At 44.7% G+C, this 23635-nt stretch overlaps 1 protein-coding gene across 1 annotated transcript in view; it reads left to right on the forward strand.

Annotated features, from left to right (window-relative positions):
- LOC142574246 (sodium-coupled monocarboxylate transporter 2-like) overlaps nucleotides 1-23635 on the forward strand; it is a 180897-nt gene that overhangs the window by 90072 nt on the left and 67190 nt on the right. The window contains exons 7-11 of the mRNA XM_075683380.1: nucleotides 5853-6010; nucleotides 7663-7803; nucleotides 7894-8023; nucleotides 10269-10357; nucleotides 12050-12159. Coding sequence (XP_075539495.1) covers nucleotides 5853-6010; nucleotides 7663-7803; nucleotides 7894-8023; nucleotides 10269-10357; nucleotides 12050-12159 — 628 coding nt within the window. The remainder of the gene's footprint in view (nucleotides 1-5852; nucleotides 6011-7662; nucleotides 7804-7893; nucleotides 8024-10268; nucleotides 10358-12049; nucleotides 12160-23635) is intronic.

The raw sequence follows: 23635 nt of genomic DNA on the forward strand, positions 1-23635 counted from the left end.
AAAGAAAAATCTCAAGATTATGGGGTGGGGGACGAGCGTATACTATGGCAAATTGCACATGCGGTACTTTTGTCCAAGGTATTGTACGGTATGAATAACCAGCAGCACACAAAAAAGACAGCTCATCCAATACAGATGTTTTAGTGGAGTTGGAACCTGCATCCCCCATTTTTCGCCTCACAAGCTCAGAAACACAACCGCAGGAGCACCTGAACTTGAAACACAACAGGCCTGTACCACGCAATATGGGAGAAAACAATTAGGCCAGACGACTATATACGACTGTCAAACGCACGGAAGAGGTCGCTAATCATGAAAACACAAATAATGAGGCACTTATGGTACACTAATGCGGCAATAACAGGGAACAGTTGTATGACACTACATAACTAAATACTATACAGGCAGAAAAGCTGAATTGAAAGCAATCAAGGCAGCACTTGCAGTCCAAATTGGCCGACTACAACATCCTGCATGCCTGCATGAATTCACCAGAAACTGTCAGGGCCTACACATAACACAAGATTATCAGAAAAATTGTGAGATGGACATGCGACTTGTAAGCACATGACTAATCAGTTAAATTACGCGATCTGTATCCATGCTGATATTCGAGAACAAAAGTAGACACGTCAGCCCTACATCGGAACTGAAAAGTGAACGAGTTGACATGTATTCATTATTAAACACAGCGCAAAAGATAGACCACGGACAATATTGAAGCACTCTGTTTTCACTTTGTTAGTTTCTGTCGTCTCTCTGTTGCTCTGTTTTTAATAAATTCATGAGGTTGCACAAGAGATGAACAATGACCAATTTCACATCCAAATCTATGTGCACGCATGCATGGTAGCTTCTTCCTGAACAATGTACGCTGGTATGTCGAGACATCTGAGCGTGAATGGTACTGGAAAAGGCTAGCATTCTGGGTAGATCGGCTACCTAGAGAAATTATGGAAGCTGTAGATCTAAAAACGCTGGAAGAATCATGTGTCAGCCCGGCCTCTGCTACGCTTTCAGAGATGGATGCGTTTCCTGGCGGAACCTGTGCGGACGCACCTCAGTTTTTGTTTCTCCTTTTTGTGTAACTTCGATTTATTTCTTGTCAACCAGCATTTACTGAGCGTGTTTCATAAACTTTAACTTATAGTGCGTGTTATGATCATCTTGGTCTGTAGCAGAGAGGCGTTTATAATGCTTTTGTTGTTGTTTGTTTAGTGTTGCATAATGCTGTGTCCTTCTTCCTTTTCTAACTTCTTTTTTTTTATTCCCCGTCGCCTAATACTCCAACCTTGCGGCCTGCGAGGTATATAAAGGAAGAAATACATAAAAATTAGGCACATGTTATTCATTTTTCTGCATATACATTTCCCCTACCTCCATCAAAAAACGTCACTGCGTTGATGTCTAGCAGTGCGCATACACATTAACTATCGTTTGCATTTTGATATAGTTTGTGAACAATGTCGCGTATAGACATTACTTGATATTAATGTTATGACCCATGCGGTGCACAAACAAACCTTGCAAAAGAAGATACGTTGGATTGTTTAAAATAAGGGCGACGGTGCACACCACAGTTACACTCATAGCATTTAGCTGACTAGTTGAAAAATACTTCACTTCGCATAGATTCTGCCATGTGCACTGAATCTGCACTTTTTTAACATAAATGTGGTCCTTACTGTGCGGCCATATCTTGTAGATTTGAAAACAAAGTTCTATAAATTACTTCGTTGCAACGTTTGCAAAAATGCGTGCATCACTTCGATGGCAGTACCAGAAGTTGATACAAACGCGCGCACTATAGGATGCGGACAAATGCTCGATACAAACTCCAGAATGTTTGGATCCTGGAACTTACAAAAGCGAACAGTTTCATTCCATGGCTGTTAATGAGAGGGAGAAAGAATACCTAATTGTGTTCATGGAACAACATCGCCATTGATAAGCTTAGAGATACAGTTATTGCTTAACATTTTCGAAATGAATAATGATAGCTTGCTATCGACATGCTATGGAAAACAGCCTTTCGACAGCAAGAAAATGAAAAAGTTTTTGCAGCTATGAGATTGGAATTGCAGGCGATTCAAGCAGGCAGACAATTCTGCAAATAGAACCTGTTTAGAAATACCAGATAGCAATGAATATTGAGGCCTTCCGTCGTACTTTCTTTGACTAAGTAGTCAAACTTGAAGTGATTCTTATTAGCGTGTCGTAACAATATTGATATAATAGCCGCAAAATACACGGCTAGGTTAAGAAATATGGATGATTTCTTTTTAAATTTATCGAAGATACTATAACATTATTATTATTATTATTATTATTATTATTATTATTATTATTATTATTATTATTATTATTATTATTATTATTATTATTATTATTATTATTATTATTATTATTATTATTATTATTATTATTATTATTATTATTATTATTTCCACAAAACAGGCTAACCGTGAGCGGCGTGCAAGGCTGAGCAGAAAAGTGAAAAAACTTACGGCAAGTTCCCCCGCCATGGACCTACATTTCTGCGTTATGCACAGAACGTATTCATATCGTCTTTTTGATCGAGATTCACTGTAAACTAACAACACGAGACACAGGACATCAAAGTAGAAGCTAGGCGTGTTTTTCAGAATGCTATGATGCCACCTACAGGTTTCTACACAAATGACGGAAGCTGCTCAGAAGATTTGATGGGTAGGCTTTCGCACCTTTAGAAATATCCAGAAAGGACTCTTATATATATGTACAGCTCGCGCACCGCTGTCGCTATGGAAAAACATGGGTAGATCTAAAGTTGAATTTCACAATACCATTTCCATTCCACTTTCAGTAATCACAGACAGATCATTTGCGGCTCAGTCGAGGGGCAGACGCGGGCTTTCTTGCTGGTGCTTAGGTTAGTGCAAGAATATGACTAGGAGCAAGCACCGCTTATGCGCGATCACGAGCAAGATACACACATCATTTCTCCATGAGCTGACACCGAGCACGGGCAGCACGAGGATCTCATTGGACCGACACGACGACTTCGCTGCAGCCGAATTCTGAATAATGCATATGCGGTCAGGGTAGCTATATTAACTTATTGATTGGTCATCTTGCAGGTTGTTGTACCGCAGGCATAACGACACGGGCATAAAAGCTACACGAGGCAACACACAGGACTGAACAAACAGCTGCGAAAAGCTGTTTACGTGCGCTGTGTCACATCGCACCAAACTTCTGAAACCGCCGTTGCGCACTACAAAACAGATGCAAACTTCAAAGCGTTTTTAAATGGCAAAAGACGCCTTTTATTTACCTCCTAAAAAAACCAGGTCAATTATATTGTAATGTATCTGTTTTCTTTATTTTACTAAAAGAATTATGCGGCTTGTGCAACAAAACCCAGCATCGCACCAGTTGCACTGTCAAGATCGCAAGCATCTGAAATCGGCCCTCTAAAAATCCTATTGCGACGCGTACGACCGCGCCGATTCTCGTCGTTGCAGTCGCAGCATGTGAACCAGCTCTAAGAGCTGCAATGTAGAATGAGTCATACAGTTTGTAAAATTAACAGTGTGGTCGCGATTGCCGTTATTGCATTCGAAAAGAACCACATTGCAGCATAGACTGCACAATCTCCAGGATGGGCAGGCCTGGCCTCTTGGTGGAAAAGAAATAGAAAGGAAGGGGCGTCAACCTCAGTCTACACAGAAAACAACAACCCGGATCCGATACATATGCCTAAATACAGGAAAATGCGAATGATAAAACTAACTCCGCATGAATAAAACAAATAGCAGGCCAGAAAAATTCCAAGTCTGGCAATGAAACAAAAAAAGTAAGACAGATACTGCGAAAATATTGTTGCATGAAAATATTGTTGCACACAATTATGGCACTGTGCATCATCTTTATTGTTGCCAGATTGTACTACATTTAAATGCGTAGAGGTTGTCCAAGCTATCATGCATTGCGTACTTCAGAAAGATGGACAGTTCCGTGTGAACATAACCAAGTACATATTGGTTATGCAGTCAGCGTTCTTATTCGAGTGCAGCAAGATCCAGCAATTATTTAAAAATTAATTGCAATTCGCAAATTTTCTAGTTGCTGTTCTAAGTGGCGTGTTGTCGATGAATAATTTGTCGAAAATTGAAAGAAACTTAAAACTTGCACTATCATCATCAGCGGCAGCATTAGCCTATTTTATGTCCACTCCAGGACGAAGGCCTTTCCCTGCGATCTCGATTTACCCCTATCCTGCACCAACCGATTTCAGCTAGCATCTGCAAATTTCTTAATTCCATTGCCTCACCTAGTCTTGTGCCGCCTTCGATTGCGCTTCCCTTCTCCTGGCACTCATTCTGTAACCATAATGGTCGAACGGTTATATAACCTACTCGTTACATGACCTGGCTAGCTCCATTTTTTCTTAATGTGAATTAGAGTATCGGCCATCCGCGTTTGCTATCTGATCTACACCGCTGTCTTCCTGTCTCTTATTGTTACGCCTCAAGTTCTTCGTTCCACAGCTCTTCGCGCGGTCCTTAACTTGTTCTCAAGCTTCTTTGTTAGTCTCCAAGTTTCAGCCCCATATGTTAGCACCTGTACAATGCATTGATTGTACACCTTCCTTTTCAATGATAATGGTACGCTTCGAGTCAGGATCGGGACAATGTGTGCCTTATGCGCTGGAACCCAATTTAATTTTTCTGTGAATTTCCTTCTCATGAACAGGGTCCCCTGTAATTGAGCTATGTAAAGCTCGCTGGCGATCCTGAACTCTTGTTCCCTTGCCCGGCTGTTGATCATTATTTTTGTCTTCTGGACATAAATCTTCAACCCCACTCTTACACTCTCGCTGTTAAAGTCCTTAGTCCTTTGTTACGATGAGCAAAAATAGACCTAGGTGAAAGCAGAAGCCAATGTTTTGAAAAGTGGACTTGTCTTCTTCAAGGCCTTGAAGAAGAGAGTTGGCTCCTGCTTTCACCTTTTTCTCGTTTGCTCATCGTCTTGAATTTTCATCTCCTGCCTTCCCCGTGTTTTCCCTTTAATCATTCGTTGTAGATCATCCCCAGTGTTGCTGAACAGGACAATGTCGTCTGCAAATTGAAGGTTGCTGAGATATTCGCCGTTGAGCCTTAGTTCTAAGCCTTCCCACTTTAATAGCTTGAATACTTCTTCCAAGCACACAGTGAATAGCATTGGAGAGAATGCGTCGCCTTGTCCGACCCCTTTCTCTATAAGTATCTTCCAAGCTGTCTTGTGGAGAATTAGGGTAGATGTGGAATTTCTGTAGATATTTTCCAAGATATTTACGTAAGCGTCCTGTACTCGTTTATTACGCAATGCCTCTATGACTACTGGTATCTCTACTGAGTCAAATGCCTTTTCGTAATCTCTAAAAGCAATATACTGAGGCTGATTGAAAACTCACGTATTTTCAGCCAAGTACATTTGGCCCGTTTATTTTTTCGTTGTTAAGGAAGCCCGCACAAATTAAAATAAAATATCACGTGACTAACCGTCTTGACGCATCGAAAATCAGTTGACCTCAAGCCCACTCTAGAAGACTTCTATTCAAACATTCTACTAAAGCAAACACGTGTGAAGTACATATAAACGTGTTTGGTCTTGCGTTTAAAGTAATTGATATGAAAATTTATAGCAAGTTCGTACACAAGGAATTGTATCAATAAACTTAAAATTATCTTCGTGTAAGTATAAACGTTTAATTCCAGAATATATTTATGGCAAAGTGTCCTTAGTTGTAAAGTCCTGCGTTTGAGTACTTCTCTGCTTAGTTCATGTGTTCTTCGAGTTATTGACATGTACCTTCTTGGTTTTTACAGGGTGGACTCCGAAGCGTTGTGTGGGCGGATTGCATACAGGCTGTTGTCATGTTAGCCTCGCCAATCATAATCATCGCTAAGGTCTTCTACGACTCTTACCATGTCAGCCAGCCGCTAAGACCGCTTAGCGACTTCAACGTCAGAAAGTACATTTTACTGTAAGAAAATGTCATTCCTTAATGTATTTACTCATTTCCTGGTTTTCCAGAATTTCTTTTATGACTAAAGTTCTCATTCTTTCGTCCATGCTCTAGCAAGCCATGAGCCTATTGTTACTGCTCGGCACAATGCAAATCTCGCCGCAACAGACATCCCAACGTGTCGTCCCTTTTTCCGTTGATAAAATAGCTGCGTCGGTGTCACAAAATTCAGATGAAGTATAGTATGTTCTATCGGAGCAATAAGGAGAATGCACTCTATGGAACAATATAAAACAGCATAAAATCTCAGACTGAAACAATTTTTATGAAGATAGTATTGTAACTGAATGTTGTTAGAATAAAGAGCGCCCATCCAGTGAAAAATATGGAAGCAGCAGGTTCGAACGAGGCTTTAGGCTTGAAAGCCAGGAATATAAACATAAATAACATCCGCTATGAAGTCTGTGTAAAGTAAGCTAGAATATTGGTGGCACAAAAAAAAGGATAACGTCCAATAAACCGAACTTTCTGAATTGGTTGACGCATATTACTATATAAAGTTATTTCGAGGTGTAAATGCAACAGGAACTGTACTAGGTTTAGCTTGATGGCATGTGTCAACACAACGCGTCAACAGTGATGTTTATAATACTGTCAACGTCTTTATCACACTTAACAGACATGCAGCTTCTTTCAAATTTAAAATTTTAGTGTTTTACGTGCCAGAACCAGAATCTGATTATCACGCACGCCGTTGTGGCAGACTGTGGAAAAATTTTGACCACCTGGAGTTCCTCAGCATACACCTAATGCAAAGGATTTTTTTACATTTCATCTAATTCGAGATGCGGCAGCCCTGACCGTGATTTGATGACGTAAAATCTGCCTTAGAAGCGCAACGCCACAGCCAGCACGCCGCAACGGTGGGTCCTCGTTTAAATACAGGAACCGAAGTTCCTTACAGGAATAATGCGCGTGCTTACCAGAGTTTTGAATTCAGATACCACGCCAATCAGTGCTTTAGAATTGATTGAATGATAGATTATCAGTGCAAATAATGTGAGAAGATAAAGGATAGAATTGTTGAATATGCGCCGTCGCCAACCGTAACTCCAAAGATTTGTGTACCTTCCAGGCATGTGATATCTACCGTGGTTAACACGGCACAAATGAGTGTTATGTGAATAAATCCGCAGAGATGCGAGGTTCAGGCAGGCGAAATTCAAAGCAAAATGAAGTTTATGTTTTGGAACAGATGCTGAAAAAACTTGCATAAGTACCATTTGCACAAACTATTCAGAAGCCTTTTTGAAGTGCACGAATATTTACTCCTCTCGTACCTGATCGGCTTAGCAGCGTGACATTCTACAGCACGCAACGCTGCCACGCACTCCTGTTCCTGTTCTAGTATTCCGGAATTCTTTTGTATGTTACAGTGAGTAAATTGCAGCACAGCGATTTATCGCACAGACAAACATAATAACGGGAGGAGCTCATTTACTGTAGTTTCTGCGAACCGCGCTTGGATGAAATCAACGCTCCAGGCTCCATATATTCAGAACAAAAAATGTTTTCGGGGAACTTCAACATCAGAGAAACTTGCCGAAAGACACGTGCAGTACCTCAATTATCAATGCATTGGTAAACCTCACACGCGTTCTGCTCGGCAGGGATGACTTCGACGTCACCACTGACGAGAATATGTGGACTTCACTGGTGGCATGCATACCCTACTCGTTGGTACGCGTGTCGTATGACCAAATGTCTGTCCAAAGGTTCATGGCTGCCAGGACCGCCCGTGGGGCTAAAAGGTGTGTGCGTTTAGGCTATACCGCTCGCCACTAGCACCAAAACATAGGTGCGTTGCATGCACTAACGGTTGTGGATACGTTTTGTTTCAGGATAGCTATCGGTGGAGGGCTGATGATGCTCGTGTTCTTCGTACTCGTTGGATTCACCGGCATAGCCGTTATTTACTGGTACAGGGACTGTGACCCTTTGCTCTCTGGTGCCATCTCTAACTACGATCAGGTTAGGGAAATTTTAGTTTTGCGTACCGTGTTACAGTTGAAAAAAATCTGTGTATAATATCTTCTTTTACATCCGTCAGCACAATTGAAGTCAACATCAGTGCGCTTATCTTGCTGTGTCTTGTCTTACCAAGGTCAAATGTTACGCAGTATACATGAATACATCAGAATCAGTTTTATTTTCCTCAAGGAAAGGAAAAATGGACCCCAGACAAAAAGCTGCTCATTGAGCAGCTTGACGAGGCCTGAGGCCCTACAAGCAGTGGCAACAGCGGCAAAACAGCAGTGTATGTCGGACTAGAAGAGGGAAAAAAAAGCAACTTGAGAAACAAAAAAAAGAACTAAAAAAAAGAAAAAAGAAACTGTTCGCACCAAGCTGTGAAGAACGACAACAACAAAAATATTTACACATACATACACCAATACCAACCAATATTGTACACTGACATGTTATATTCACACGTACACACGCAAAAACCTGTAGAAGTGGCGCGCATACGCCCCTATATATATACATATATGTACACCCTCATATACATATACACGCGTACATGGTATATATACACACACACACACCATTCAAGTGCACACATGCTTAACTTCAAGTTAAATATTTTACGAAGAATGAGCTGTTATAAAAAACGGGGAGCGAGAAAAAGAAAGTGAAATTGGACAATGTGTGCAAAATCATTCCACACTAGTCCACACAAAAGAACGCCAAATGCCCAATGTAAACTGCACGATATAAATCTGTTGCCGATTAAGCTATACTGTTTAAAAAGTATTCAATTAAAGCACGTTTATTTATTGCGGGGCCATCAATTAAGTGTTCTTTTCTTTGTATTCAATAATATGACAGATAATACAGGGTTTTCTAAATACATTTTTTGTTATAAGACGATATACGTAAGAAACGTGGAAATTTTGCAGACGAGAACCTAGGCCGGGATATATAATGCCGCCGTTAATGTGAGCTTGAGAAGGCTTCATTACTTTACTTTTTTATTAGTGCTTTAGGGGCACTAGTTTACATGACGAATGGAAAGACACGTTTCATTGCGCCCTCCTACTATACAGATCTTAAACATATTGAATAACTCGAGATATTTCCAGCGCATTTCAATGCTAAATCTAGGTAATATCGAAACCGAGCGCCGGGGGAAAGCAGTAAAGGCGGCCCCACTGACATATCAGACCCAATCGCCCCGTGACGACAAGCGTGAGAAAGTTCGAAACTGCACCTTCCCGGCAATACCAGCAGCTACAAATACGGCACGTTTTGACTGACAACCATGTGCCACTGTGTTTAGTCAGCATTTGCCGCGGCATGTTATCTGAATTCAAACTACTATCCCCCCGTCTTACGGGGCGTTGCCGTCTGACGTGCAGCGGGACGCTGTAAGTCTCGGTTTTGTCTGGGTTTGTGCTTCGACGTCGATGATGACTATCTCAAACTACGTTCGATATTTTTGTTTTAAAAAAAGCATATGCCATAATTCATAACGCCATACAAGTTATTCATATAAACTACTGCCCTAAAGTTAACAATTAAATGGTTAATTAGCACATTGTGTTACTTAGTGCTTTCAGAATAACTTAAGCAGCAAGAAAGCATTTTCACGTCATCGCAGAGCTTGTATGTGAAGACGATAGGTGTCGCAATGGTCATAGGATTTTATAAAAGATCAGTATTGTGTAAAAGACGAATACTCTGTATATACCGCCTGAGCGACGCAGTCAATAGAAGTGGTGAAGGTAGCGTCAGTGCAACGTACAGAAAGTTTACACCAAAAGAGCTTTGATGCGGGTCGTTTTCAGCGAATCTCCACAACCTGGAACCCGAGACGACATTATCCGTTGTCCCAGGCGTGCCAGGCAGAGAGTATTTAATTATTTTAACCTACGGGGCTGTGAAATTGGAATGGTTGCGGTCGTACGTATTTTATTCATATCTATTCACTCACTACTTCCACCTAATTTTACCTTGTTCTTTCCACCGTTGTTTTTAACAATTGTTATCGAAGGAACATTTGCTCCTTCTTTGCAGGCAAAGGGCATCTTTAACCTCACTTCAATCTAAAACTCTTTATTTCAATAAACGTTAATCTAAGCTGTCAACGTTGCGAATTTTATTAAATAACACAAGGTATCCAGGGCGATATTATGGTTCTCTTGCTTTTATAGAGTTATCTGCTCCATTGTTTTTCATGATATATGCTGTTCTTTCATGCTCCATGATCTTTCAGATCATTCCATATTACATAAGAGAGAGCCTATCAGACGTGAAAACGCTACGGGGTTTGTTCTTGGCGGGAATACTGAGCGCATCAACAAGGTTTGTTTTTAAACAGATCTTGTTTTTATACATCATGCTGTGCTAACAAGCGTAAACTGACCACTTTCGCCCACTTTGTCTATTGGAAGCGCAGGCACTCAGTCACGAACGCTAGTATTGTGCTATTTTTATGCACTGTACTTTTATTGGTCGAGGCCCATAGAACCAGAACACTGCGTCTAGACTTCCTGTCATGAAACTTGACATCAGTGTGCAACAGGTATTAGAAGGTTTTACTCAAGAATTACAGGTATATAACGTAAATTCGAACATTTGGTGAGTAGAAAACATCAAACAGTGCATCAAGAAGGCGGAGCCCTAAGTAGTGAGCAACACTCCAGAAATGTTCTTTCCAGGAAAATTCCCCTGTAATGTTGCCGTGCATTCCCGGCTACTTGACTTCTTTATGCCTGTTTACTCAGTACGTACAGGCATATCAAGCGAAATAAATATTTCAGTCATTAGAGCACACCAAACATATTTAAGGAAGAGTTGCAGCCTCGAGAACGTACGCATGAGGTCCCCATTGATAAATCCTTGCACTTCCTAGATCTCAGGCTGTACCTTGCTAACTAACATGTGTGCTGGTGCTTCGAACCGTGAAGTAAGAAGCCACTCTCGTCCTTTAACTCGGCACACTCAAAGCTCGTTAAACGAGGTATTATAATGTTATGCTTCGTTAACAGCCTCAATAAATGTTGCTCACACGAGATGCAACAGAGTCTTGCGGCACAGCTTGACCGACTTTCCTGCGCTGGCTACCCTTTGGCCTTAATTCAGCTTCTGAGGCGTACAAAACCTAATGAGCCCGCTCAGTCAAGGAACCAGCCGGTTGAAAGACGCAGGTTTGCAGTGCTACCGCATGTGCATGATGTCTCCCATAGGCTAAAGAAGATTGGGCATCGGACTGGAACCACAGTCATTTTCTCAGCCCCGCAAAAGCTGGCAATGCTCTGTAAACGTATAAAAACGGCTAAATCACGTCAGAGTTGTGACTCTGTCTGGCGCAGAAAATGTTTTGTGACATGCGCAAGGAATGTAGTTTACCAGATTACCCTGTTTTACGCCACTAATTCTGTTTGACACACTGACTGGAGCTTAAACGATCGTTTAAGAGGACACCGTAACGACGTCCATAACACTGTTCAAGGCCAATTGGGCATCCATTGCCGAAACTGCGGCTGCGTGCCCCTCTTTGAAGATACAGAAGCCTTAGCGAGATGCAGCTCGCAGCTCACACGGGAAATTAGAGGAGCTCATTTCATCAGAAAACTGGGTGGTATGTGCGTTGGTGCCCACTCTATCGCGCTGACCCCTAGTGAAGTCATGTATCTCAACATACAGAAATAGTAATGTTCCTCTTTTTCAAGTGACGTTGTTCCTAGTAAAATGACTTGCTGTTAGAACATTCCTTGGGACTACCGTTCATTTTCTGCGTATGCCCCTTCTTGTAGACATAAACATGCTGTGGCTACGCAATAAAATATTGTTGGAAGTCAGCGCCCTGTATGTCGTCTCTCGCAGTCCTTGTCCTTTCCGCTGTACGTCATTTTTACCAAACATTAACTCGGAACCCTTGAGGCATCAGAGCCTTATGTCAGGGGCAGGACTTGCTGATTTGCTCTTTGTAAGAAAATTTATGTCCAAAATGGTCGTTGCATTCCTCAATATTCTACTTCTTTATGCTTGCAGCACCGTGTCATCGGTCGTGAATTCACATGCAGCCACAATCTACATGGACATTGTCGCACCGCACTTCGACTTGAGTAAGAGAAGCGCCGTAGTTCTAATGCGTATTTTAGGTGAGCAGTAGAACCTTCAATTTTCTTACGCAAGTGCTTTATTTAGGCAAGTTTTACTGAAGCAATATTTTAGGCAAGTTTACAAACAGCCCCATCAAAGCGCATGTCGGATGCGTGCGCTCTACGATGTGGGCGATATACACGTATTATAATGGGGCGTTTAGAATCAACACTCCTTTTATAAAACAGACAATTGCAGTAAGCGTCAGTAAGCGACCGACACTGGCAGGGAACCTTAAACCTTGAGCTTCTAATCATCATCTTCTTGCATGAGCAGCGCAGTATGCTTCTCCCAACAACCATAATATTGTTACAGAGCAACCAAGAGTTGCGCCAGTCAGTAGACGACGATTTCTCATGTAGAGGTGGAACCAGTCTCTACAGCCATTTTTTCCATGCATTGTTGTCTCTCTAGTAAATATTGTAAATGCATCTTTATATGTGACTTCCCCAACGTACAAAATTGGGGAGAGGTGCGGGGTAACCACGAGAAACAAACAAAATTTTAAAACAGTCTATTCCACTCTGTGAAGGGGGTTGACTAGCGAAGCTGTTTAGCGCATGACACGGAGGTGACACATAATTTTGAACTAAGTTACGTACTCATTTATTATCTCGATGGGTGGTCGTCGTAGCAAACGCTACGCAGACTCATTTATGATCTTGATATGTAGTCATTATTTCGCTCGTAACTGCAATCACAATTTTTGATAATGTCAAATTCATGCACGTACGCCGATGAGTGGTCGCTTGGGCCAGATCGGTGTAGCATTGCAAGGGATATGTGTGCAACACGGAAGGCGTAAACCGTTCCCTTTTCGGCACTGACACATCCACACTGAAATAAACGACAACGAAAACAGTGGTAGTGTCATCGCAGCTAATTCACGCAAAATTGTTAGCCATCAAGCTTACGGGACTATGAGTCATTGCATTTTTGCTCACTTACGAAAGTATGAGCCATTCCTCACGGGGTATGGGCCATTGATGATGGAAGTTTTCGACATGCTGTTCGGTATGTTGTATGCCTGATCAGAAAAAAATTAAGAACTGTTCGCTTCTCTTTGCTCAGTGCTTTTAGATACTGCCCTACCGGGCTATGAGCTATTTCATTTTTTTTTCCTTTACCGAGCTATGAGCGATTGATGATGATAGTTTGGTTCACAGAGAACGTGCAAACAAGCTGAGAGACTTGTTCAGTCGTTCCACTGGGAGGAAAAGCGCTGCTAAGAAAGAACTAGCGACCTGCACCCAGACTTCCACAGAATCATACGTCTCTTACATTCAGGCTGTGCTGGCTCTGCGCCGTAAGGCCGACAGCGATATGGCTAACTCCCGCTAGGTTGGGCATGTACTTAAGGGAATCCCAGACGACGCTTTCAACCTGCTCGTGTGCAAAAATTCTGAAACAGTACAGGACATCACAAAAGAACGTCAACGTTTTGAGCAGGCCAAGATCCACACCGCATTGTAACGCCGTTCGCACATCTGCCGAACAGTGTAACATTCCCATGTGATGACAGGCGAGAAGTGTAGCGACAGTCATCATCAGATGACCTGACGCGGTTAGTGCGCCGAGAACTTCAAGCCATGGCTCATGCAGCCCCTTTATCCGACCCCAGTGAGCGGAACAATTTGCCTACAGCTCCATTGGTGGAAGAAATAGTCAGGGAAGAACTCGCTAATCTTAGAGTTTATTCAGTATGTGCCGTTTCCGCTTCACAGTTGTCTCACGCTCCAGGTCCGTCGACTGCTTCGCGGTATCCTGCACGCTACCGAAATCCAGCCGAGTGGCGAACCACAGACGATCGGCCAATCTGTTTTGCCTGCCGGCGTGTAGGTCTCGTTGCTCGCCATTGTAACAACCGTACTGTTTCCTCCTCCCTGAGACCACTATTCACCTGTTATTATCGCCCCGAAAAGAGTGAGCCTCCATTGGCGCCGCAGGAGCCAAACAATGACGCTCTTGCTCCTTGAAACAGTCGTTCGTCGGCATTCCGACGTCCCCAGTCCCGTTCACCTCCAGTTCGTAGAACATCGTTCTATCGTCGCGAGCTCGTTGCACACCGTCCCTATTGCAGCCCCCTAGCCGGTCACGGGAAAACTAAGCGATGAAGCTCCCGGAGGTGACGCCACATTCACGTCTCGACCGTCTCGAACCCTCTGATCACTTTGCCGAACAAGCAGAACATGATGGACGTTTTAGTCGATAGCGTAAGTGTCCCAGCACTCATTGACACTGGCGCGCAGCACTCATTGACACCCGCTGCATCACATACCCTCCACTTCCCCGACGGAGGAACGCCTACCGTGCTTGGTATATGCACCACTCGCATTGACATCGCGGGGCGCGTAACGACTCTTTTGTTTGCCGTTTTGGAACAATGCCCTTACGACATTATACTCGGCTTAGACTTTTTATCGTCCCATCCAGCTGTTTTTGAATGCGCGTCTAGTGTCTTTCAGCTTGAATAGCCCCACGGCTGCTATAGTTCAACAGTCACACAACCATGCTCATGCTCTCCCGAAGACATCCGGCTGTCACCTCAAGCCACTACGTACTATCGTGAGCAACCTGAGCGGGAACGCCGCAGCGCGTGTCAGATAGCTTCGTGCCCTACAATGGGCAATACGCGGCGACCGCCTTCGCAAACAAAGTGGAAATGAGGACGCTGTTCTAATAACTACTCGCACTCACAACACGCGTTTCTTTATACAAAGTGGGAAACATCGCATCACCAGCGCACATTGATAAATGTGTTTGATATCTTGGGTACTGATAACTTCGTGCAGCGAAGCGTGGCCAATAGCAGCACTGTTTCAAACCGTAAACAACCGAGAGCTACTTCCCTGGGAAATCGGTCCGTCTTTCTAGAACACGTGACACGTTGCGCTCCGTAAGATATACCTGAGATCCTATCGGGGTATATATGAAGATACCTTACGCTAAATGCAGAAATGGGCGCCTAAGAGCTTCACCATAAAAAAAGGCATGACGGAAAAAAATGGCTCGCTGTAAATCACTGCGCACGTAACCGTGTTATCGCCTATTGGCAGCCAGTAAAATGCCGTAAGCTGCTGTTTTCGATAAACGCAGGCGTGGTTGGAGTGGCAATAATTAGCGGAAAAGCGCTAGAACCCAAAATCATGAAAAGCGCTCCCTCTTTCCCCTCTGTTTTCGACAGCGCCATTCGCCTACCGTTGTAACTCCGTTTCGAGGCTATTTACGTGTTCCGGCTCATATTATTCACGATATTACGTCCGTGTACTGTCATCCCCATCTGTTGCTGACGGCAACACATAATGTTCACGATAGTACGTCCCTGTACTGTCATGGCCATCTCTTCCTGATGGCGTCTATGTACTATGTCCCACCGCTGACATACTGCTTGAAAGAAATTTGGCCGTTCCCTATACCGTGCTCACTGTTACAGTAAACTCTGAGACTGCTCAGTGAGACTGAGCAGTGAGACTGCTCGCTCTTAATTTTAACTGCTCGACTCAAATTCTTCGCAGAAGCATGTCTTTGGGCCACATCTCGCTTGTGAACGATTGCAAGATATCATCTTTTGACACCGACGTTCCATCAACCTCCGAGTCACCGACTCTCCGAAGAATTTAGCCAGATGACTGCACCTTAGCTACTTCCGGCACAAGCTGCTGGCGTCCACCGTCTCTGGTAAAATTACCACGGCATTTTTGACCTTGACGACCATTCTTTAGCCCAGACATCGGCGGTCACCCATCGTAGTTTCATCAGAGACGTCAGTCTGATACGCCGCGGCCATACGATATTTCACATGCTGAACGACAAGTGATACAACGAGAAGTCGATACGAAGTTTACTGAAGGCGTTATCGAGCCATCTTGCAGCACGTGAGCGTCCCCTGTTGTCCTGGTCAAGAAGAAGGACGGCAGTTGGTGCTTTTGTGTGGATTAAAGACACCTAAATAAATCACAAGCAAGGATGTCAACCCTTTGCCACGTATTGATGACACTTTGTCCTGGTTGCATGGAGCCAAGTACTGTTCGTCGGTAGACTTCCGGTAAATGTATTGGCAAATCCCGCTCGATGACATGCGCCGTGAGAAAACTGCCTTCGTTTCACGAGATCGCCTCTACCAATTCCAGGTTACGCCCTTCGGCCTTTGCAATGCCCCGACTACTTTCGAGTGACCCGCCGTGGTTGCTTAGTGTCTATGAACACGTGTTGGGCTGCGAAGCACGAGGTCGCGGAATTGAATCCCGGCCACGGCGGCGGCATTTCGATGGAGGCGAAATGCGAAAACACCCCTGGTACTTAGATTTAGGTGCGCTTTAAAGAACCGCAGGTGGTACAAATTTCCAGAGTCCCCCACTGCGGCGTGCCTCATAATCAGATCGTGGTTTTGGCGCGTAAAACCCTATTATTTAATGAAGATAAATTTTCACAACTTTTGAAACAATGATGGACTCCTTACTTGCGGCAATAAATGGTCCACATGTCTCTGTTATCTAGACGATGTCTTTTTGCCAACTTTCACCAGTCATCTAACGCGCCTATCAGCTATTATTGCTCTTTCCAGACGCACCAGCCTGCAATTGGGCTCATCCAAGTGCTACTTTGGACGTCGTCAAATTGCCGTTCTTGACCATCTCGTCAGTGCCGCTGGTTGTAAACCGGACCCTGCGAAGATTCGCGCTGTCCAGAACTTTCGTGTTCCGCCTTCCATCGATTACGTAAGAAGCTACGTTGGGCTATCCTAGCATTTCCGAAACTGCTCGCCCACTCACCTACTTAAGTTGGACGTTGATTTCACATGGGGCCTTGCTCAAACCAAAGCCTTCTTCGCCCTCGTAGGCTTGCAGACACCTCCCCCATGGCTAGCTCATTATGATCCATCTGCCGCCACTGAACTTCACACGTATGCCAGTGGCCATGCAATTGGGCCTCTACTTGTGGAATAGCACGGTAACGCAGATAGCGTAGTTGCCTACGCCAGCCGCCTCCTGTCACCCGCCGATAGAAATTTTTCAGTTTCCAAACGGGAGCGCCAGGCGTTAGTTAGGGCAGCTGCAAAATTCTGAGCCTACTTGTACGGCCGCACATTTTCCGTGGTTACGGAACCTCACGCCTTGTACTCCCTTTCATCGCTTAAGATCCCTTGTGGGTGATGGAGTAGGTGGGCGCTACGGCTCCAAGAATATCCATTTCCTGATTTATAGAAGTCAGGCCATTTTGCGCAAGGACGCCAACTGCCTGTCTCTTCATCCTATCGACCACCTTGACTATGATGCGCATGACACCGACTCTTGCATCATAGTCATTTCTGATCTGCACGGCATCCACACTGTATAACGGTGTGATGACTTCTTACGTGTTCTTATCGACCGTCTCAATTCTGGACAATCAGAGACCATACTGCGCATGTTCATGCTCCGCGACGACGTTCACTACCGTCACAGCTTAAGCCCTGAAGGACCAGAATTTTTACTTGTTGTACCACGCCATCTCCAGACATCAATTCTTGAGCAGTGACATGACCCTCCTACTACAGGTCTCCTCGGAATTTAGCGTACTTACGACCGCGTACGGCGCTGCTTCTACTGGCCAAGCCTGTACCGCTCTTTACGTCGCTACGTCGCAGCCTGTGCTCTCTGTCAGCACCATAAAACATGCTGTGATGGCCGCTGGACGCCTTCACACCCTGGATGTGCTCTCAGAACCATCCTGTCGGGTGGGCCTCAATCTTGTCGGCCATTTTACGACGTCGAAATCTGGAAATAAGTGGGTCATTCTCACGACTAATTATATGACCCGGCACGCGGTCACGCAAGCTTTGCGCAAAAGCTGCGCAACTGAGGTGGCAGATTTCCTTTTACATGACGTCAACCTCCATCAGGTGCACCCCGGCGAATTCTCACTGATCGGGCCGTACCTTCTTGTCCCTAGTAGTTGAAGACCTACTTCGTAGCTGTTCTGCCGAGCACAAGCTTTCCACCACCTACCACCCACAGACAAACGGACTCACGGAGCCGCTCAATGGCACGTTGACATAAGCATGTCAGTGTAGAAGGTCCCGCATATGTGAGATCGTAGATGGCGGCGAATTACTACGACCTAATTGCATGTTTGGGAAAAAAATAGTGTCGATGGTACAATAGGAGCCCGTAGCGAGAATGAAGCGATGAAATGAAATGATGGCGTATTTCCCGCGAGACTAGTGTAACGTGGGTTGAATCAACGAACGGATAAGGGAAACAAGCCGCGGGTCCTTGCTTTGCTCCTGAAGCATGTTGGTGATGGCTAAGGAGGACACGTCGTAAGTAGACACAGACGGATTCACAACAGCAGGTGGGAAAAGTGAGCGGGCAGACCATCTGCATCAGAATGTTTGCGTCCCTATTGGTAAATGACGAAGATGTCGTACGCCCGGAGGTCATGTCCAACGGACGACTCGACCAGATTGATCTTTCATGGAGGAAAGCCAACATAACACATGGTGCTCTGTACCCGCGTTGGATGGACGTCCGTAAAGGTAAGGACGAAACTTTGCTATGGCCCCTATGACGGCTAGACACTCATTCTCCGTAACGGCTTCTGCTTTAGTGAACGCTCGGCTGGCGTAAGCAATGACACACTTGTCATGTACAGGTGTAGGCTGGGCAAGTACAGCACCGAGGCCAACCCCGCTAGCGGCGCCATTGGGTCGAAATGTCACATGATTGTTTGGAAGTGGCGTAAGTCGGCGGCACAGTGTCGCGAGTGTATCGTCGCATGCTGGTGACCATATCCACAGGTCTCGGCTTCTGCGGAGAATTTCAGTCAAATGTGCGATGATTGAGGCAAAGTTACGAACTAAGTGACGAAAATACGAACAAAATCCGATGAAGGTGCGAAGTTCATAGATTGATGCTGGTTTAAGAAAGTCGGAAACGACAAGCAGTTTTGATGGGTCCGGAAGGACGCCATCTCAGGAGACAACTTGGCCAAGGATAAGCAGCTTCCGAGCAACAAAACAACATTTATTTAAATTTCGTTCTAGGCCAAAGAAACTGAGGCAAGTGAGCAAAGTTTCTAGGTGTTCGAGATACGTCCTGCAATTATGAGAAAAGATCACAATATCGTCCGGTTTGCACAGGCACGTCTGCCACTTGAGGCCTCAGAGGATGCTATCGATCATGCGCCCGAATGAGGTCACACTGAATTCATATAAGTCATCAGGATTAACAATGGCTCTTTTAGGGCGGTTGGCCTTAGCCATCACATCTTGCCACTAGCTGGAGCGCAGGTCCAACGAAGAACAAAATTCAGCTCCTTGTAAGGAGTACAAGGCGTCTTCTATGCGAAGCAGTGGATAGACGTCCTTGGGCGTGGTCTTGTTCAGTTCAAGGTAGTCAATACAGAACCTTACTGAGCCATCTTTTTTCGTTACGAGAACAACCGGTGAGGCCCCTGGGCTATTTGAGGTTTGTATGACGCCGCCAACTTGTACTGGGATGATGCGGCGCACAGGGGCTGACATACGATATGGGCGCTGACATAAAGGAGCATGAAGACCAGTGTTGATGTAGTGAGCTACGGCTGTAATACATCCCAAAGAAGGTTCTGGGAAATCAAAGGTGGCGCAGAAGCCTTCAAGGAGATGAGCTGTGCATGTTGCTGCTACGTAAGATAAGCGTGCACGCACCAACAAAGGGTAAGAAGGATGGTCGAGAGGGTAGAGCAGAAGCGCCAATGGCACCAATGTGAAGAGAAGACGGTTGGTCAGGAAGGACACATGTAGAACAGAAGCCAAGTTCTTCAAGACTGCCAAGGCACTCAACCCGCAGTAAAGTGGAGCAGCAGGGAAGCGGATCGGAAACACAGATAGCATTGGGATATCGTCAATTGTCAATGCAGCGCAAGGAACCAGAAAGCACTTGCGACGGACAGCGGTTTCAGAAGGTGTAAAAAGCACCGTTGATCCCGTAGGGACGTAGCAAAAGAGGGGTACAAGAGAGGATAAGAAAGGGAGTATTGCAGGGTCAGCGGCAACGAACGTTTTTGCAGTCAGAGACGGCTAGTCCACGAAACTGAGGTCTGAAAACGACGAAAACTCGACTTTATTCACTGTGCTCGACGTGAGCACAGTGGATAACGGCGTGATGACTGGAAAGTAACTCTCTGCCCCGTATTTCGCTGTGGGAGCGTTTCGAAAGCACAACAAGTTCGACGGTGCACAAAACACCTTAAATAACGACGCGCGCTGTGCACGCCGCGAAAGGTCGGATTCGTTGCGATCCGGCAGTGCTCAATGTACAGTCAGCAAGCGGCGTAATTACTTTTCAGAGTTCACGGCAAAGTGTGTCCCTCATTACAGACAATTACAGACAATTGCAGACAAGGGCTAGAACAGGCACACTTTTTACGCTGGGGGGAACAACATCGCAAACAAGGTCTTAAAAAGTTCAAAAGCTGTGCAGTTCTTGCCCACAGAACTGCGGCTTCTGGTTTTCCTCAACGACAGCCTAAGGCGGCGCAGCATTGGTGCTAGGGAACGGCGACATGGTGAACGTGACTGGCATGCACTGAAGTTTCGGCGAGTGTAAGCGAAGGCGTCAGCATGACTATCCCCCCTATTGAAAGATTTATATGAAAATTTGATGAAAAATCAACGAGATGTAAGCATATCGCACAGATTTGACTAGAAGTGAACCATGTGCTATGCTTATTGAACGAGATCTTCTAGAAAATGTGCGCGATTTGTATGATGTGGTACACAGACTTTTACGACGTTCACAATATCTATGCGATGTGCCATGAGAGAGAGAGCAAGGACAGGAAATGCAGGGAGGTCAACCAGACGAACACCCTGTTTGCTACCCTAAAGTGGGGGTGGGAGAAAGGGAAATAAGCATTGTAATCATTGTAAGCATTGTAAGCAAAAAGTAAGCATTGAGTCGTGTGCGTGGATGCAGAGGGACAGTGTAAACGGTCTCTTAAGCCGCTGCTCTTCAAGTATTCTACAAGTGCACAAATCACTTTTCATGCCAGTGACGAGTGTGGCCATGGTCGGAGTATCTTTCACTCGAAAAACCTTTTTGAATCCAGATGCATTAAGGTTGCCCGCAGAGAGAGACGTTGTACATCGTAGCGAGCACAGGTACACAATAGGTGCTTGGTGGTTTCGTCGCACCCAGAGGCGTCACACACCGGGCTCTCGGCTATTCCCATACGATAGGAGTATGCGTTCGTGAACGCCACTCCCAACCACAAGCGGCATAGCACGGTTGTTGCGCCGCGGGAAAGGCTAGGTGACAGTTGTTGCCGTAGTGTGCGGTCCAGTTTATGCAATCGGCAATTGAAGGCACTTGAACTCTAGAGATCTTGTAACTTTTGCGTTCAAGTAGGCGAGGTTACCTGGCAAAGTCCGACCTCGCCAAAAGTATTGGACGCGTCTGGTTGTCTTCGTGGGCAGATCGGGTAGCTTTGACAGCAAGGTTGTTGCAGACGAAGCAACAGTGAACTGGAATTCATTGAAAGATAATGTCATGCCCTCTTTCCACAGCATGATGGCACACTTCCCTAACGGCAGATATCACCTGCTCGTATGTTCTGTGATGTAACGCAGACTCGAAACTGTGAGGGGCTGCCTTAGAGTCACAAAATACCACCGATTTCTCTGTCTGCACTTCGTTGGCATACATCATATCGGCATGGAGAGCTGCAAGTTCTGCCGTCGTAGATGTAATGATGCGCGACAATTTGAATCTAACTGCAGCCTGCTTAGCTGGGCTGCCGAATGCAGCAGTTGAACTCGTAGGTGAAGTCGAACCATTGGTATATATATATGTATGCGGTCGTGATACGTCTGGTGTAGTAATACGAGGGTCCGTTGCTTCAGAGCCGGCGATGGATGATTGGTCTGCTTTGTAATATCGGGAATAGCAATAGTCACTTGAGGCTGTCGCAGCCCCCCCAGGGGAGATGAAGGCTTCTCCGCCATTGGATATGATGACGGTATACACTCCTGATGAGCGCTAATAGCTCTTGTAGAGGTTGCTTGCGGCCTCTCGGCTGGTAAGGAGCCTAAATGATGGCCGGAAATCCTTCACAGATGGCGAATGTGCGATTGAGATAGTAGACAGCTACGTGTGTCTGGATCATATGGTCTCACGCGATGCTATGAGAATAAGTAGAGCGTGTATCAGATGTCTGCGATGTGCTGCGTAGATCTAAACAGATTATGTATGGGGTGTGTTTGGTGGCGTGTAATGTGTACGGACAGTAGTCGCTTGAGCAACGTGATCTTTGAGCATGACCATGAACCGAATACAAAGTATATGCACTTATGTCGTAGTGCATACGAAAGGTCATTAATAACAGTGAGATTTATGATGAGTTGCTTGTAGTACCTGAAAGACAATGGTGAATGTGCTCTATGATGACATTGAACCATTGGGATACATATACCAGCATAAGTTTCCGAGCAAATAAGAGGTCCCGAGTTCAACCTCTGGAATTTCATGCAATGAACACATACATACCCAAGAAAGCTTGTGTCGGTACTATTGTTGCAATGATTTTGACTTTGCGACGTATTCTCGGATGAACACTTACGGCAATACTGCTGTTTTTGCATGACGTATTCTTCGACCAGCCAATGAGCACTGGATAGCACAATGACATCGTCGAAAGCTATTTTCAGAGAACACATTTCTTGTTCATAATACATCAGCCTACGATATTTATGCAATATAGGAGTTGGCTACCTTTAAAATTTCATAATAAAATGCTATACATTTGTTTGTGCGCAGAATAAGAGAATCTGGCAATTCGATTACAGCGCGTTTGAAACACACCGAACAAGAACGACTTTGCTAAAGGAGTTTGATTACAAGCAGTTCGATCAGTGACAGAAGATGCATGCACTTTGTCACATCCTAATAATATTGCTTGCACCAGAGACGTCAGTCAGATATACACGCTAAGAAATGTTTACACCCTTTCAGTCGTATCTTGTCGCACAACAATGAACGTCATTTGTCTTGTCCGCATTTCCTTTCTTTAACGCTGCGAGCGTAACTAACAGTAACTAATGTCATGCGCATTATCAGCATGACATGACATTGCGCACAGGAAAGCAGTGGGCGCGGCGCTTTCAAGAAAGGAAACGCAAGCCAGGCGGATGACGATTGCTGTTGTGTGGTAGACATACACACAAAACGGTGTAAACTTATTATAGAGTTTAGTAATGGGCGAACTTGAAGCTCTATATTTTACAAACAGCTAAGTGAAAAAGCAGAACCGCAAAACACAGTGCAAATCAGTCGGTGAATAAGTTGCCGAAACGGCAGTCAAAATCCATTGCACTTTCACAAATAATTAAAGAATAATGAAATCAGATAACCAGCAATTTCCAAAAATGTCATGCGATCAATGCACAATTACTGTTATGAAAAATTATTTGCACTAAATCTTTCAAAACTTGGTGAGAGAGCTTCACTTAGTGAA

This window comes from Dermacentor variabilis, chromosome 3 (genome assembly GCF_050947875.1).
Source record: "Dermacentor variabilis isolate Ectoservices chromosome 3, ASM5094787v1, whole genome shotgun sequence".
NCBI lineage: Eukaryota > Metazoa > Arthropoda > Arachnida > Ixodida > Ixodidae > Dermacentor > Dermacentor variabilis.